Genomic DNA, 17,537 nt, shown 5'->3' on the forward strand with positions numbered 1-17,537 from the left:
GCCAAGGGTTTTTGAGTACGCTGTTGTCAGTGTAACTTTGTGGTATGTGAGATGGATTTCGTCTTTGGTCTAGCAATCTTCTGCTTTTAGAGCCCCTTGCTGAGTATCTGAAATTATAAGACATTGTTTATCAGCAGTGCTTCTGATCTCCTGACTCCTGCACTGAAGACCGCAGGTTGCAATCTGCATGCAGGGAGTTGAAGCAAATGGAAAACTAAGCCCACCCGGAGTACAGACAGCAAGATAAATATATGCCTTGACAGTTGCAAAACTTAAAAGTTTTTAAAACAGGAAATAAATGTTTACTAGATGTAAAGCCAAACAATTGCTCATCTTCACTTTAACAATTGCTCGTCTTAATTCATCTGAACATGAGATTCCTGGGGATTTTTTTTTTTTACTTTATTTCTTTAAATAACAGTTGTTGTCAACAGTTATTGTCAAAATGAGAAGAAAACATTTATACATGTATAGGGAATTATACAGAATTCCCCCCCCCCAAAAAATAATGAAACTGAAATTTAGACTAAGTCATTTCTGTTGTCTGATCCTTTCCTTCTGTAAGGTCCCAGCAACCTGTGTGCCTTCTTGAAAATTACAGTAAGATCAAAGCCTCACAGTGCACTCTTGCATGTTTATGCTAAAATCTGATTGCGATCAATAGGACTTCTTTCTAGGATTGCACTGTTACGCTTCTGTTTCTTTCCTTGGCATTTTTTGTGTTTCTTTATACAGAGATATTCATTTCCACCTTTTTGTGATGGGATTGAGAGAAAAGGGAATGCAATTTCTGTGTTAAATTCTGTCCCTACCTCTGCATGAATGGGGACCCAGGTGGCGCTGTGGTTAAACCACTGAGCCTAGGGCTTGCTGATCAGAAGGTCGGCGGTTCGAAACCCTGTGACGGGGTGAGCTCCCGTTGCTTGGTCCCAGCTCCTGCCAACCTAGCAATTCGAAAGCACGTCAAAAATGCAAGTAGATAAATAGGAACCGCTACAGCGGGAAGGTAAACGGCGTTTCCATGTGCTGCTCTGGTTTGCCAGAAGCGGCTTTGTCATGATGGCCACATGACCTGGAAGCTATATGCCGGCTCCCTCAGCCAATAATGCGAGATGAGCGCGCAACCCCAGAGTCGGTCACGACCTGACCTAATGGTCAGGGGTCCCTTTACCTTTACCTTTTTTACCTCTGTATGAAGAGAGACATATTATAGGAGGTCCCGACTCAGCCTTGATCAGCCTTTATTATCTTCCAGATGTTTTTGATTACAACTCCCATCAACCCCAGACTGCACAACCATAGTGGTTGGGGCCAATGGGAGTTGTAGTCCAAAACATCTGGATGACACTAAATTGGCAAAGGCTGGCCTGCCCATAGATTGTGTAGCCTAGATTTTCTGCCCTGGTGTAAATCAGAATTTGCTGTTTGCCCCCAAGCCACCCTAATACCCCGTGAACAATCAAACTCTTAAACGGGAATGGAATTACACCAGTGAGGAAAGGGGAACACACACACACGATCAGTTCACCCATATTAGGACTGCTGTTATGCAATTCACTACGTTTGCAAAAGCTAGGGTTGCCAGACTCAATAGAGGACAGGACTTCTGTGCCTTTAATTGCGCTGCTCTCTTTTGAGTCTGGAAACCTTAAAGAGAAACCAGCAGACCCTTTGTTCAGTTTCCAAGCAAAGGGTCTGCTGGTTTCTCTTTAATGTCTCCAGACTCAAAAGAGAGCAGGGCAATTAAAGGCACAGAAGTCCTGTCCTCTATTGAGTCTGGCAACCCTAGCAAAAGCACATACCCAACCACAACATACACCAATTTATGCTAGGCCAAATGAAAGCAAAAGGTAATTCATAATAGAAAAAAATCACCAACATACCACAGAGCAAAGTGTTCATATGAACTAACTTCAAGACCCATCAAAGCACAGCAGTGGGTGAGAAAGGACTGATTATACTACTGGTCCATGGCCAAAGCTGCTGTGCGCAGCTTTCTCTATTACTGTACATGTCTAAGAAGAATCTTACTGGATCACCATGCCGTCCGTTCCAGCATAATATTTCCAGCCAGTCACATAAAAAAAAATGATAAGATTTGTGTACTGCTTAATCAGAAAAACCTCTTAAGCGATTTGCAATAAAGCAATACAAAATGTTCACAAGAAAATATCAATAAGCACCACATGATTCTGGGAAGACTGAGCGCACTGCATGGAAGTAACAGAAAGAATGCAAAAAGAGAAACTTGTTCTCGAAAGCACCAAACACATCAATTTATTATAGTTCAATGCATTTCAGAACCCTGGGCTCCTTCTCCAGGAGAGCGATTTGATTACTATGAAACAGCTGAAGCAGATTGCAACAGACACTAGCAGTCTATCTGGCACCATGGGGAGGACCAGACAGACCGCTGGTGTTTGTGCAATCCTAGTATCTGTCACTTTTGAGAACATATCTCTCCTTTTGCAGTCTGTCGGGTTCTTTGTGTATCTCTCCTGTTTTGCTCTTTCTGTCTTTCTCACCTTGCATGGAACCTCCAATATCCCCGCCCCCGGTGTTTAGTATTCAGAGGTATATTGCCTATGAACATGGAGGTTCTATTTTCTTCTTGCAGCTAAAATATGTTGATAGTTCACATCTGAAGCTATGAAATTGCATGTGGGGAAGCCACAATAGTGCACATGAAAGCAGAAAGGGGGGAGAGTGTGCATATCTTGTAAGTCTCCCAAATGCAGGTTTCACATACTGTACTTCAAAAATTATAGAATCATAGAGTTGGAAGAGACCACAAGGGCCATCCAGTCCAACCCCCTGCCAAGCAGGAAACACCATCAACGCATTCTTGACATATGCCTGTCAAGCCTCTGCTTAAAGACCTCCAAAGAAGGAGACTCCACCACACTCCTTGGTAGCAAATTCCACTGCCAAACAGCTCTTACTGTCCGGAAGTTCTTCCTAATGTTTAGGTGGAATCTTCTTTCTTGTAGTTTGAATCCATTGCTCCGTGTCCGCTTCTCTGGAGCAGCAGAAAACAACCTTTCTCCCTCCTCTATATGACATCCTTTTATATATTTGAACATGGCTATCATATCACCCCTTAACCTTATCTTCTCCAGGCTAAACATACCCAGCTCCCTAAGCCGTTCCTCATAAGGCATCGTTTCCAGGCCTTTGACCATTTTCGTTGCCCTCTTCTGGACACGTTCCAGCTTGTCAGTATGCTTCTTGAACTGTGGTGCCCAGAACTGGACACAGTACTCTAGGTGAGGTCTGACCAGAGCAGAATACAGTGGTACTCTTACTTCCCTTGATCTAGAAGATGCTATTGATGCAGCCCAGAATTGCATTGACTTTTTTAGCTGCTGCATCACACTGTTGACTCATGTCAAGTTTGTGGTCTACCAAGACTCCTAGATCCTTTTCACATGTACTGCTCTCAAGCCAGGTGTCTCCCATGCTGTATTTGTGCCTTTCATTTTTTTTGCCGAAATGTAGTCCTTTACATTTCTCCTTGTTAAAATTGCATGTGAGCATTCAGATACAAACACAAACACAGGTTTGGTCATTTTCTTGCTCCTTCATGGCATTAATTTTCAAAAAGTGAGGTGGAGAATGAAAGACCTTTTCCTCAGTCACTTAGTCAGAGAGTACAAATACTACTTTAAGTGTAGGAGGGAGATCTGGGGGAGCTCTATGGTATTTGCAGATCAAATCCCATGTCTTTGCTTCTTCAATAGTCAATTTTTCCTAGGCCAGGGGTTCCCAACAAAATTTTCTCGAGGACCCCTCATCGAGCCGCTATTGTGACAAGGACCCCCATTAATTCCTAATCCTAAAATTAAAAAGTGAGAGCCAAATTAAGAGTCTTTTTATATTTTATATTTATACGTTTTTTACAGTTACAACAGAGTACTCCGTCAGTATACAGTTAGTTTTAATTTTCAGTTCTTAATGAGATGAACCACTTTTTAACCAACGGTCCATTTTTAACTACGCGAACTGTAGCTTCCGTGAAAAACAACACTTTGTTTACAAACACTACTGTTTTGCAAAGAGGCAGCGCGCGCCAGGGAGGGGAATGGAAAAGACAGGGTACCTGCGCAGTAGCGCACAAATGAAGCAGACGTGCGCAGAGCATCTTGGGGAGGTGAGTGTTAGTAGAATGCGCGCGCTGCCTCTTTGCAAAACAGTAGTGTTTGTAAAGCGCCACCTAACGGCATACAGCAGAACTACTGCCTCTATCTAATTCTAGTTTTGCGCAAGACTCTGCTCATGCAGGAAGCGGCCAAAACAAAAATCTGTTATCATACAAAATATATTTAATATATTTTTTATTCTAATAGCATCTTGAGGACCCCTCTGGCATAGCTTGTGGACACCTGGGGGTCCCCGGACCCCCTGTTGGGAACCACTGTCCTAGGCATTAAAATCCAGGGCAGGATTTCTCAATTCCAGCAATAGAGGGTTATTTAGAAAAATGGATTGGAGAAGGATAAGCTGATTTCTTAGCAGGGCTGTAACTCTATGAAACTTTGTGGCACATCCAATAAAAACATATATTGGGGCCCTACTCACCTTAATTTCATTACTGGTTGCAGAGATAAATCTATTGGAAATAGGGAATGGATCATTCACTCAGCTGTAGACATTTTCTGGGACCCCCTTTGCATAGCTTTTAGATGATCAGGACCTCTTTGTATCATACATGAAACGATGTTTGTGATAAGCAATCTATCATAGAAGTGGAGTCTGATAATACTGTGGTGAAGCAGAGGCTGGTAAGGAACTACAGAGATAATCTAAGGAGGATCAAGAAAGCCCTGCACATTCCTTTGGGTTCTCTCTCCCTCCAAGTAGTACAGTACATACAGACGAAATCCTGTGGTGAATAAAACATCCCTCTAAGAAAAATTAAGATTCTGAGAATGTAAGTTCTCCTTACAGTACATGCCCAAGAAAATAAAGAATTTTGCAATATTCCATCTCCAAATGATGCCTCTTAGTGTTGTTTTAGCCCAGTAATTAGATGTTTCGGCTACTGCATCATCATTTGATGTAATTACTGCAAACCACACTGAAGCTTTGCAATCAACTGATTCGTTTTTTTCAAACAAACAAAAAACCTAATTTGCAAAGCAAAATTGACATGGACAAAAAAATAACAATCCACAAATGGATGGTAATACAGTTGTAAGATTGAAACCTCCTCCATCATAAGCACTATGGGAACATAACCCCCAAACCAAAATCTGCTAGTGTGTATTTCTCAAGCATTTACAGTACCGCCAGGCTTGTAAATGGGTGGGTGGGGGTCTTTGCAAAGGACTACCAGCACTGATGAACTACAGTGCAAGAACATGTTCACACAATTGACTTTCCCCACTGTGATAATGGACACAGGGTGACAATGACAATCTCTGCTGTGTAGTGGTTTTCAAGTTCCCAGCTACCAGTTCAACAGCATGGGAGCATGTGGTGGAGGCAACATTTCTTAGATTCTTGGAGCTGACCCTCCTCTCAAAGGAGAATACATTCACATATATTAACATTTAAAACATAGTTTGGGAAGTATTCTCTGCCTGGGGGCTACCCATTGCTGATTCTGCACAGTGCCAGATTTACGTATAGCTAAACAAGGTATAACTTAGGGCCCCCCAAATAAAATTAAAGGGAAAAAAACCCCTGCATGTACTTTTCCAAAATATAAGATTAAAAAACAAATAAAATAAAACCTACATACAGCAACAGTGTTTTGTGTTGTGTAGGCTCCTATGATGTACATATTTTGTTATGTGCAAATGGCTTTAGATATCTAAATCACCATACAGCATATATTCAACACAAAAATCAGTGACAATTTGTTGTTGACAAAGGACAGCTGGACATATAAAGGGCCTCATTACCTTCAGTAGCTTAGGGCCCCATCAAACCTAAATCCGGCCCTGATTCTGCATGTACTTAAATGCACTGTTTTGTTTGAATCCATGTGTTAGTTTGATTTACTGACAGTTGCAGAAACTGTACCTGATTTCCCCCCACAAAAACTGGCCAGAGCCTATGATGCACAGATGCATAGGAGCCAACTCCTAAGGGCCAAGGGATCTTTGGCCTCCCACCAATTTTTGTTTGAGGGGTTGCCCCCTCCCAAGTTGATGGGCATTGCTATTCAAATGGTGAGCATGTGCTGAGTATTGTGATTGATTATGTGGGACTGGGCTTACCTGCCCCCCAAATTTTTATTCAGGTTGGCACCCTTGCACAGATGTATGTAAAGATGCTCCTTTGTTGGTCTTCTTGTTTTTGGGAGTCCCAATCTCCTTTCTTTTTCCACTTAGCTCCCCTCTCCCATCCTTGGCCGCACCACAGATGTGAAATAATGAAGAAACAGAGGTGAAATACTATAAGCATGTACAGGCTTCCCTAGCGACTAGCTGTAGTTTCCCACCCAAAATTAAGAGACAATATTTGCTTCCAGGGTCTCTAGAGGGGCTCCTATGTATGATGATCTGTAGCACCTTATTCTTAAGAAATTAAGTACAATCATCACCTCTCTTTACAAGCAATGTGTGTATGTTTATGTTTATGTTTATGTATAAGTGGTGTCTATGTGAGAATGCTGGGAGGCCTGCCCCTTTTGTTTTGACCCCGTCCCTTTTGTTTTGGCCACACCCACCAGCGGCATGCATTCACCACACCGGAAAGTCAACTGGAAGTGAATGTGCTCCTTAGCCTGAAAAAGTTGTACAGCACATGCTTTACACCAATCTGAAAATACAGTTCAAATGCTTGCTTTGTTTTTGTTTTAATCAAAGCTTATGGTCATACTGCCACACCACCTGGAAGCATTATGTTGGTACCTGACCATACCTGTTCACTCTTCACCACTCTTCCAATGCCATGCTGGTTTGCATATACTAATAAATATTTATGCTGCAATGAGGCAGGAATGCTTCCATCAGTATCCATGTGGGTGCCCCATTGGTGCACCTGGAAATGTGTTTAATAACCAGTAAGCACCCTTCCTCCTTATGCTGACACAGCCTTTTTTATGATCAGGAGTTGTTTATGCTCCTCGAAGGCGCAGCCAAACCTGCAAGTGAGCTCATTGCTGAGGCTGCGTAAACCTGATCCGCCCACAACCATAGCTCAGTTTTTAGGGCACATCTGTTGTATGCAAAAGGTCCCAATCCCTTGCAGTTTGAGGCAGGGATGGAAAGGATTTCTCTCTCAGACCCTGGCGGGTCTCTGCCAGCTTGCATGCACAATGATGAGCTAGATGTATCAGTGGCAGCTTCCTGTACTGTATCCCTGTTAAGGACACATAAGGACCCAGCTCTGTTGCTGAACTGGGACTTGGAGTGCCTTCCAGCTCCAGGTCCAGAGATCTCAGGTATTGGGGCTGGGAAAGATCTGAGGACTGGGAGACCCATTGGCCATCAGAATATAAACTTATGTAGCTAGATGGATCAACTGACTGGTTCAGTAGAAGGGAGCCTCACATGTTCTTTATTTGTTAAAATATGCTCCTGTGGACTGCCACATCGCCATACCAACAGAGACACAGCAGCTATCTACCATGCTACAGGTCCAATCATTAGGTGAAGAGGTCTGTAGATTGTGTCACTGTCCTCCTTTTAGAAGGATCCTGTCTTTACTACAAAAGCTCATCCTCATGACCACAGAAATCACGTGCCAGGACTCCAACTCACTTTTTAATACGGTGCTTCAGACAAACCCAGGTTGGGACAGGCTAGTGGCCTTTAGGGAGGCTAGGGGATAGAAGAGGGAATTCAGCAGGACAATTTTAAATAACACATTAGTTGTTATTTATTACATTGAACCAGAGGTTTAGGTAGTCCTAAATAATAAACATAGACTGAAGCATCCCTCTCTCTCTAACTAGTTTTCTGGGACTGTTGTGCTCAGGTCCTGTTTGCATGCTTCCTATCAGCATCTGGTTGGCCAGTGTGAGGACACAATTCTAGACTAGTTGGGCCAGTTTTTGTGAGACGCACAGAAAGCCCCTCCAATATATAATTAAAGAGAATGCTCAACATCACAATCACATGCATATCTACTCAGAAGTAAGTCCCTTAGATTTCAATGGGTCTCCCAAGTAAGCAGACTTAGGATTGCAGCTCAAATGTAGTCAATGTCCAACAGCTAAGCATTCTACTTGCCCTTACTGTGCAGTGAAATCCTATACGTATGTTTAAAAGGTAAAGGGACCCCTGACCATTAGGTCCAGTTGTGGACGACTTTGGGTTGCGGCACTCATCTCGCTTTATTGGCCGAGGGAGCCGGCGTACAACTTCCAGGTCATGTGGCCAGCATGACTAAGCTGCTTCTGGCGAACCAGAGCAGTGCACCTTCCCACCAGAGCGGTACCTATTTATCTACTTGCACTTTGACATGCTTTCGAAGTGCTAGGTTGGCAGGAGCAGGGACCAAGCAACGGGAGCTCACCCCGTCGCAGGGATTTGAACCCCCGACTTTCTGATCGGCAAGCCCTAGGTTCTGTGGTTTAACCCACAGCGCCACCTGCGTATGTTTACTTAGAGGTAAATCCATTAAGCTAGATGGGGCCAACTCCAAAGTGAGTGTGTAGCAATCTTTGCCAGCCTGGTGCCTTCCAGATGCTAACTAGGGCTGGTGGAGTTGCAGTCCAAAGCATCTTGAGGGCACAGGTTGGCTAAGACTGATGCGTAGGAGTGCAGTGCCAGTCTTCCAAGCCACTTCTGCACCAGTTTAGGTTTCTTGTACGTTTCCATCAGCAAGACCGTGGTTTCATGCAACTGTTGTCTTATTAACCTTATAAGAAAACAGGGTCCAGGTGTGACACCTGAGTGATGCTTTCCCTCCCCCTGCCATACTTGTTGGATTTGTGCCTGTGTCCCAGACCATCATCAAGATAAAATATTGGGGGTGGGCAAGTAAGCCCTGCCCTGCATAATCGATCACTATTTTACTGGCAATGCCCATTCACTTGGAGCGGGGCAGCCTCTTCAAACATTTTTGGGGAGTCCCGAAGACCCCCTTGGCCCCTAGGAGTTGGCTCCTATGTACCTATGTGCTCCAAAGAAATCCCTTGACACAAAAAGAACACCCGTCTCTCCTAAGTGCTTCCAGGAGCAGCTCAGCAGTGCAGGGAGAAGCCGAGTCCGCTCCGCGAAGACTCCGGTGCGGGTTTTCTCAGCTGACGCGCGAGTGGGTGGTTTCTTGACTTGGCCCGGCTCCCCGCCCTCTTCGAAGCCAGAGCTAGCGCCGGCTTGGAGAGAGAGAGCTCTAGTAGGCTGCTGCGCCGAGTGAGTGGCCGGACGGAGGGGATGGGCAGCTCGTGCTAAGGGCTCGATTCGGACCGCCTTCGCCGCTCGCCATGTAGCGCTGGCCGCGGGCGCTCTCCTCTCGCCTCGTCTGGTGGAATTGTTCCCGAGCAGCCCGGCGGGGACCATGCGGAGAGCCCCGGCGCCTGGGCTGCTGGTGCTCCCGCCGCCGTCGCCGCTCCTGCTGCTGCTGGGGCTGCTGGCTCTGGACAGGGGCTGCACGGCGCAGTACTCGAGCGATCTGTGCAGCTGGAAGGGGAGGTAAGAGCTCGCGGGGCGGGCCGGTCGGACGGGGAACCCTTGGCGCCCGGTGGGAACACGGATCAGCCCGGCGCTCCATGTGCGCTGCCAACTGCTCGGTCTTTGTCCGGGCATATCCCCGCACCTAGGCTTTGCTGCCCTGGATGCGCTCCTGCAAGGTTTTTGCACGGCTTGGGATGCGCCCTCCTCCCTCCACCCTCTCTCCTTTCCGCCCGATCCAATCTTCTTTACTCTCTCGGTGGGCAGTTCTCCGTGCCACCTCCGAGGGGGTCAACGCTCCCTTTAAACCGAGCGCGCACCCTCCTAGAGGTGCTCCAGCCCTTCCTCTTCTCTTAGGGGCGCAGAAAGGGCGGGCAGATGCTGTCCTTCCATTTCTCTCTGGCCACTTTCATGGGCTCTGCTTTCGGAGCTTTTCCTCACCCCCCCCCCCCGAGCCTCTGTTTTACGACCATTTCTTCCCTTTTGCTCTTCGAGAGAACCGGGGCTTGGATCCGGCTTCACCGCGGAGCGAATGCTTGGTTCCTCTTGCAACTTCTGCCCTCAGTAGTGGCCTTATGAATGCAGGGAGAGGGGAGTGGGAGTGAGGGGTTCCCTTAGTTATTCTCCCGGTTTTGTTAAGGAAAGTTTCGCTCTGGGTTGGAGTAACCGGCTGTGGGGGTGGGGTGGGGGGTGGGAAGAGAAAAATTGAAGAGGCGCTTCGTCCCGCGCTGGGCTCACTTGCTCCAGCGGCTCACGGACACATGGGTTTGATTGTTGCGAAGGGATAAAAGCAACCTCTCCTCCTCCTCCTCCTCTGCTGTTTGCTCTGATTTATTGGAAGCGAGAAGGGGGGGGCGCGGAGGGAAGGAGGAGGAGGGGGCACTTTGATTAACATTCCAGGAGTGTTCAGGATGAGTATTGCCAAAGCAACGGGCAAAGGCGGGAGTGGGGTGGGGAGCGGGAGGGCGGCTTGGCTTTTCGCAGACAAAGGTAGAGCGTTTCTCTGGACTGACCACGCAGCGACACCGGCCACATCTGTGCAACCCAACACCCGAATAACACACTCTGCAACTCCTCGCCGCTGACCTTCTGCATTCAAGCGTTCACTTCGCGGTAACACAATAGGCTTGTAAGTCCTCCCTTTTAGGAGGCGAGTTGACAGGCTTGGTGCGGATTGTTCGCGCTTGGAGAAGCTGAAACGCGGAGAGAGAGCGAGAGAGCGAGCTGGCTTCGGTTTTGTTTAAATCCCCTCGGTGGGATTTCGCTGTCTTAACATTCCCGCCCCCGCTTTGGAACGCACCTGATTAGTAGGACAGGCCTCTCCCCCACACTCCCACAAATTCGAACACACTACGTATATTAATTCAGGGATATATTTTTTTGGTTTCTTTGCCATATTAGGTTACTTACCTTAAGATTTTAAAATATTTTTTTAAAAACTTGTTTATGGAGGGGGCAAAATCCTAATTTAGAGGCCTGTTTTTTTTTGTTCTGGGTGGAGTTAGCTCTTCCTTGGAAATCGTAAAAGTGGTGCGTACTTGTGGGTGTTTTTAACATTTGCCCGAACTTCCTCTGGAGTTCACCTGTTGTTGAACAATACTGATCTCTGAAAAGATACTGGTCTGGTCTCTGTTACACCTGTGGCATCACGTCACTCCTGTTCCTTCAGATTTAAATCAGCATCGCTGATGGCAGATTCTTACCCAGTGTTCCACGTCTGCAACAGCTATGCTAATCGTTCTGGTTGTGAAATCTTTTAAAACCGCTTGGCTCCAAAAGCTCCTCCCCCCCCCTTTTAATCCGCTGTAATCATTTTAATGTGTCTTTATGGTTTTCAACAACCCTTTATAGATCATGACTTTTTTGGGGGTATTTTCATTCAGAAATGAAACCATGGCTAAATGGAGTGCATTTGTAGTCTATATTTGGTTTCATCGGAACACTTAAAAAAGGGGGGGTTCCAGTGGAAGACTTTAAAACAGGAATAAATCTAATAAATTGGGTGGCTTTGACAATAGTCAAAACAAAACTTGACTATTTTGGGGAATAGCTAAAGCTCAAAGAGGCGGAAATAAGGTTTTTGTTACATTCTTTTCAGCTGATTCCTGTTGTTGTTTGGGGTGTGAGAGAGAATCCAAGTCCCTCTGTTTACTTTTGTTGGGGACGGAACTTCAGATGGTAACGAATTACCTTAAGTGTCAAGGATTGTCACATGTATATTGGCAATTTTTTTTTTGCATTATCTAGAAACATAATAGCTGAAAATAGTGGCATGGGCACTTGCTGGGGGGGGGGAGGGGAATGAGATAATTGTACAGTCATACCTTGGTTTAAGTATGCCTCTGTTTGAGTACTTTCAGTTTAAGTACTCCGCAGACCCGTCTGGAACGGATTAATCCACTTTCCATTACTTTCAATGGGAAAGTTCGCTTCAGGTTAACTACGCTTCAGTTTAAGTACTCCATGGACCGTCTGGAACGGATTAATCCACTTTCCATTACTTTCAATGGGAAAGTTCGCTTCAGGTTAAATACGCTTCAGGTTAAGTACTTCCGGAACCAATTGTGTTTGTAAACCAGAACCAATTGTGTTTGTAAACCGAGGTACCACTGTAATGGCAAACTGGCTCAGCGCATAATTTTAACAGTTTCACTGCCACATTTCCTGACAGCGTGGTTTGCTGAAACAGGTAGCTTTTTGTGCAAAACCCACTATTTCTCAGACTGCGATCCTAAATACACCTGCCTGAAACAGAAGCATTTTCTATTAGCATCAGTGTGGTTTACCACAAAAATAAGTTTTAAGAGCCCTCGGGATTCGCTTGGATCACCTGCCCCTATATCCAGCCCTAACAAACCTATAAGGTGGGATAGTAGTGTTTCCAACCTAGATTGGGGTCCTAGAGAGTAGCATGCTTAAAATGGCCTCATAGAAGCAAAATGTTTAAGCCAAGGACTTCCTGATTTCTACTTGGTCTTTCAGCTGCTGCCCTAGACCAGCTCATTAATATATTGCTATGCTGATGAATGAAGTCTCTCTTCTAAGCTCCTCAATGTTCTGAGTGCCAGCCACAGGGAATGTGTGTAAGCAACATGACTCACTTTCCTGTTGTGAGGCTGACCCAGCCATTCTCCTCTTCCCCCCCTTCCCCCCTGTCTGTCATCATATATTTTAGTTTCATGGAATGACACATTATTGTGGTTGCACAAGCAGAGAACATCTGACGTCTGAAAAATAGGTGGAACTGACCAAAACAGGTGCCTCTGGTCTGAGCCATACTGCCTAGGCTATAGAGTAGTGTGGGAAGGGCTGTAGCACAGTGCAGGAGCATTTGTCTTGCATGCAAAGGGTCTCAGATTCAATCCCTGGCATCTCCAGGTAGCAGAGGGAAAGACACCTGTGTGAAACCCTGGAGACTTGCTTCCCAGTCAGTGTGAATACACTAATAGCTTGACTTGATTTAAGGGAGTTTTTTTCTTGGAAGGGTAGGCCTTTAATGGCTGCTAGTCATGATGTATATATGCCACATCTCAGATCACAGTCAGGGTACCAGCAGTGAGAGGTCTGTTGCCCCCGTGTGTGCTGTTTGAGGGCTTCTTGAAGGCATGTGGCTGCCCGTTTTTGAGAGTCAGGGTACAGGACTAGGCAGACATATGGTCTGATCCTCTTCCTATGTGCTTATATAGATCTAAGAACATCACATAGGTAACAAATTGAGCTGGAGTGGTGGTGCAGCCTATGCACACCTCTGTTTGCAGGGATGGCTGGTGTGCTGTCCATCCAATGCTTTTTGGGACTCCGGTTCCCAGCAGCCTCAGCCAGCATGGCTGTAAGGGATGATGGGATCTGCAGTCCAGCAACATCCGGCAGCCACCACAACAGCTGCCGTAGTCAATGGTTACTATTTAATGAATAACTGCTTTGGCACTATGGTTCAACACTTAGAGGGGTGAGTTTGGAAGTTGGAATACCAGGTTCAGAATCCTGCTGTGCTTTGACGTTCGCTGGATAGGTCACAGGCAAGGTTTTACATTTTCGGCTTAACCAACTTGTTGTGAGACTTAATAATGCAGTCCTTCCCTGCCCAATGTTGTTATCTGAAACTGGAAAGGGTTGTTGGTGTGGTAGGCTGTTTTCAGGGAAGGGCACCAAGTGGCTTTGCATCCAGCACTCCCTACAGATCCCTCTAAGGAGCTCCATTCCTAGGCCCCTCCATTGCACCAGTCTGGAGCTGGCAGAGCACAAAGGAAAGGAAGAGCCACCCAGCCTGGCCGAGTCTTGGGGTGCCTAGCTGCATGTCCAGCTTCTCACTCCTCTCTCGTCCCAGTTAGGGTTGCACTTTAAAGTGCTCTTGTGCTGTGAGGTCCTTGAAACAAGGTTCAGCTATATGGTAATATAATCAATAAACTGCACCAATTCTTGATTGGTGAGTTTTGTAAGCAAGCATATATTTTTTTAAGAAACAGCTTGAGCAAATTGATTCCTGGGGGAATTGGGCAAATTCCTTCAACCAGGAAGGCTGTGACCAGCCTTAGTATTCTACATCCCATCTGTATCCTTTTGTAGCCTGCCTTCATAAGACATTTGTTACCGCAGAATGTTAGGGCTTTCCCCACATAATCTCCCATCTGCATTCAGTCTGATTACATTGGGAGAAATAGGTCTCTTTTTGTGTGACCCCAGGCACTGGGAATAGCTTACCCTGTGGCAGCAGATGAGGTTACAGGTACTTTCAACAAATTTGTGAAGAGATGTAGTGCATCAGTACGGTACCTATACTGTGGTGGCCAATCTCCATAGTTAAAGATCGCAAAAGTCCTAAGATGTTCAAATCAAAAATACCAGACCTACTTTTTTTACTCTATTTCTCTCCACCCCACCCCAAGATCTCTGTTTCCATTTTTATTTGGCCAGAAAACAATAGAAGTTAAATTAAATGCATTGTTGTCCTGTCAGGCTTCTTACATATTAGATATTTAATTTCATGTTTTGTACCTTTGGTAATGAATCTTCTGACTACCCCATGCAAAAGATGTACTTCCATCCTGACCAACTCTAGTGAGTGGCAGCTTTAACTAGGTCATGAGTCTTTAGCCAAGGAAATCTATGTGTTTCTTGAAATTGCATTCAGTGTTCTCCATTCCATTAGGAACTCGGCACGTTACCCCTAACTGCTTGCTCTTCCCATTTTTGCCTTGTGTGGTTTGTGGGATATAATTGGCCCAATGAAAACTTCTACAGTGCACCCACTTTCCTTTCAGTAGCAAGGAAAGCTTGCAGACATCTCATGCATAAATCCATTGTCCCAATGTCAGGCTTGCTTACTGCGGAAACTTCAAAGCGAAACTCCCATTTTCTTCTCCAATGACTTATATCTTCCTTTCTAGATAGCTTTACTCCTGCTGAAGAGCGATCACATTTTGGAGCAGGAATAGAATTTTGCTCATATGATGTTGATAACGCAAACTGCTTTTAGGGGGAAATCCAGCAATTTATTCACTTGATGCAATCACACTAAAGTCATTACTAAAATGTAGATTATCTGAGGTTTGATGGGTTGCAGAGTCCAGTTAGCACGCTGTCAACTGCTTTGCCCTCACCATTGAGAATGCCAGATGTGTTTGGCTTAAAGGAGTGGGACTTTCATGTATGTTGGATTTTTGAAGCAGACGCTATAGATAGTGGCTCCCCTGGGATAACTGTAGCCACACAACATCCCTATGAGTGAGACGGTGACTTCATTTTTGTAAATGTGGGTGATAAGGGCATAACTAGTAAAAGTCAGCCAGTTCCTCCTTTTGAGAAGAGGGGTTTGAATCCAGCTCGGTGTAACAATCTGCCCACCACCACCAGACCACACTGTGGCAAGGAACACTGTCTGCCTCTCATGTCCCAGCTGAGTGATGCAGATCTCAAATATATCAAGTGTTCCTTTGTGCTGGAGGGCAAAAGCACAGAGGTCAAGAACCAGCTCCTTCTCCCACAAGCATCTATGCTCTTGTTGTGGCTTTCAGAATTATTCAGCAGCATGTGTTTGTAGACAGTATTATGATGATGATTATTCGAATTTGACTTTTTTGGAGCTTCCTCATGTAACCTCTGAACAGAATGTTATACTGACATTCCCAATAATGTCAGCCACTTCGTCCTTAAATGGAAACCATATGTTGGGCTGTGTGCTGCTTCCTATTCCCTCTCCTCCTCCCCAGCAATATCTCCCACAACTAATTTTAAATGCCGGTTGAGCTTAAATATGTATCCCTCTTCTCCCCCCCCCCCCCGCTCTTGCAGAGAGCAAAGTTATTTGACTCCTGGGGTTTGACATCACATATATTCTCTCAATTGTTTCATCTGCTTTCACAAGTTGCTACACTCCAGCTCCTATGAGCTCCAGCCAGCATGGTCAATGGTCAGAGATGACAGGGTTTGGAGTTCAACAACATCGGGTGGGAACCAGAGTTTGGGGAAGGCTGATTTACATGAACACAGGGAGATTTGGGTGGCTGGTGTGAATGCAGTGGAGGGCTGGCCAAACCTCAGTGTTACCTGCCATCCACAGCTTTTGTGAGCGAGTTAAGTCTTGTCACTCAACGGCCATTGTAAAAGTTAACAATCTGAACCTCCCAAAGATGTTTCATAGCCCCAGATAATGGAAATTATTATTGTAACCAAAGGGTAGCCAATGTGGTATCCTATATATGTCGTTGGACTTTCAATTCCCATCAGCCCCAGCCAAGCATGGTCAGTGTTCAGGGATGATGGGAGTTGTAGTCTGCGACATCTGAAGGGTACCTTGTTGCAACTTTTTGAGATAAGCACCAGGGTTGGAATTCATAACTGAAATCCTTTTTCAAACTTCATGGCCTTGGCGTGTTCCGCAGCCGCTATTTAAATCCCCACAACTTATTTATCTGAGCATATACAGTATTCTCTTGAAATAAATGGAGGCGCTCTTACAGTAAACTCTCCATCTTTCCTTTCCTCCCCCAGTGGACTAACGCACGAATCTCACAAAAAAGATGTTGAACAGGTCTACCTCCGCTGCGCCGAAGGATCCATAGACTGGATGTATCCCACAGGAGCACTGATTGTGAACCTGCGACCCAGTATTGTATCTTCCTCTTCCAAGCATTGGACTGTCTGCATAAAGCCCTTCAAGGACTCTGCAGGAGCAAATATTTATTTGGAAAAAACTGGAGAACTGAAACTGCTGGTCCAAGATGGAGACCACAGCCCTGCCCGAGTGCATTGCTTCAGCTTTGAACAAGGCGGACTCTTTGTCGAGGCCACCCCTCAGCAGGACATTAGCAGGAAGATCACAGGCTTCCAGTATGAACTGATAAACAAGGGGACGGCATCCGATTTGCACATGGTTTCTGGTAAGTTGCGAGACGATCCATTGCAGTTGCACTGTCCTGGTTTTGAATGCTCAGTGTCTGCCAATGTGGAAAATAGTAACACTGGGGGGTCTACAGTCCATCAGTTGTCTGGCTACACAAAGTAGCTGGAAAGAAAGTTGTACTCTTCAGATATGGTTTGGGTGAAGAGGAGCTCCTTCTTGGAAGAAAAAAGTTGCTAATGTTAATAAACAAACAAACACATATTTCTTACCTTTCTAGCAGGTCAGTGTTAGGCAAATTTGCTTGTTGCTCCTGAAATGAACAGCCTGTGTTCACTGTATTTATTTATTTTTATCTCAAGGTACCAAGTCACAAATCTCCTGCCCTTTTTTAAAAAAAATATTATTGCTTTCTCTCCACCCCACACCTTGTGTTCAGGTATGAATTGTGAGACAGGCCCCAAATCAAAATGATAACATAAAGGACTGAAAAGAGAGGCCATGAATTGTAAACTCGGAGCTACTTTGCACATGATAGACTTCCCAGTAGGAAAGTGCATGTCCCTCATTGGCAGAATCACATGAGCCTGTCGTCCTGCAAGTACAGTAGTTCAGTGGCAAGTGATTCAACC

At 45.4% G+C, this 17,537-nt stretch overlaps 1 protein-coding gene across 1 annotated transcript in view; it reads left to right on the plus strand.

The window, feature by feature from the left end:
- Positions 1-9,093: 9,093 nt before the first annotated feature.
- Positions 9,094-17,537, plus strand: part of METRNL (meteorin like, glial cell differentiation regulator) — a 29,925-nt gene continuing 21,481 nt past the window's right edge. Inside the window, exons 1-2 of the mRNA XM_035104659.3 lie at positions 9,094-9,587; positions 16,557-16,945. Of these exons, the coding sequence (XP_034960550.1) occupies positions 9,454-9,587; positions 16,557-16,945 (523 nt within the window). The 5' untranslated portion in view covers positions 9,094-9,453. The remainder of the gene's footprint in view (positions 9,588-16,556; positions 16,946-17,537) is intronic.

The sequence above is a fragment of the Zootoca vivipara genome, chromosome 2 (assembly GCF_965207765.1).
Source record: "Zootoca vivipara chromosome 2, rZooViv2.hap1.1, whole genome shotgun sequence".
In the NCBI taxonomy this organism is placed as follows: Eukaryota; Metazoa; Chordata; class Lepidosauria; order Squamata; family Lacertidae; genus Zootoca; species Zootoca vivipara.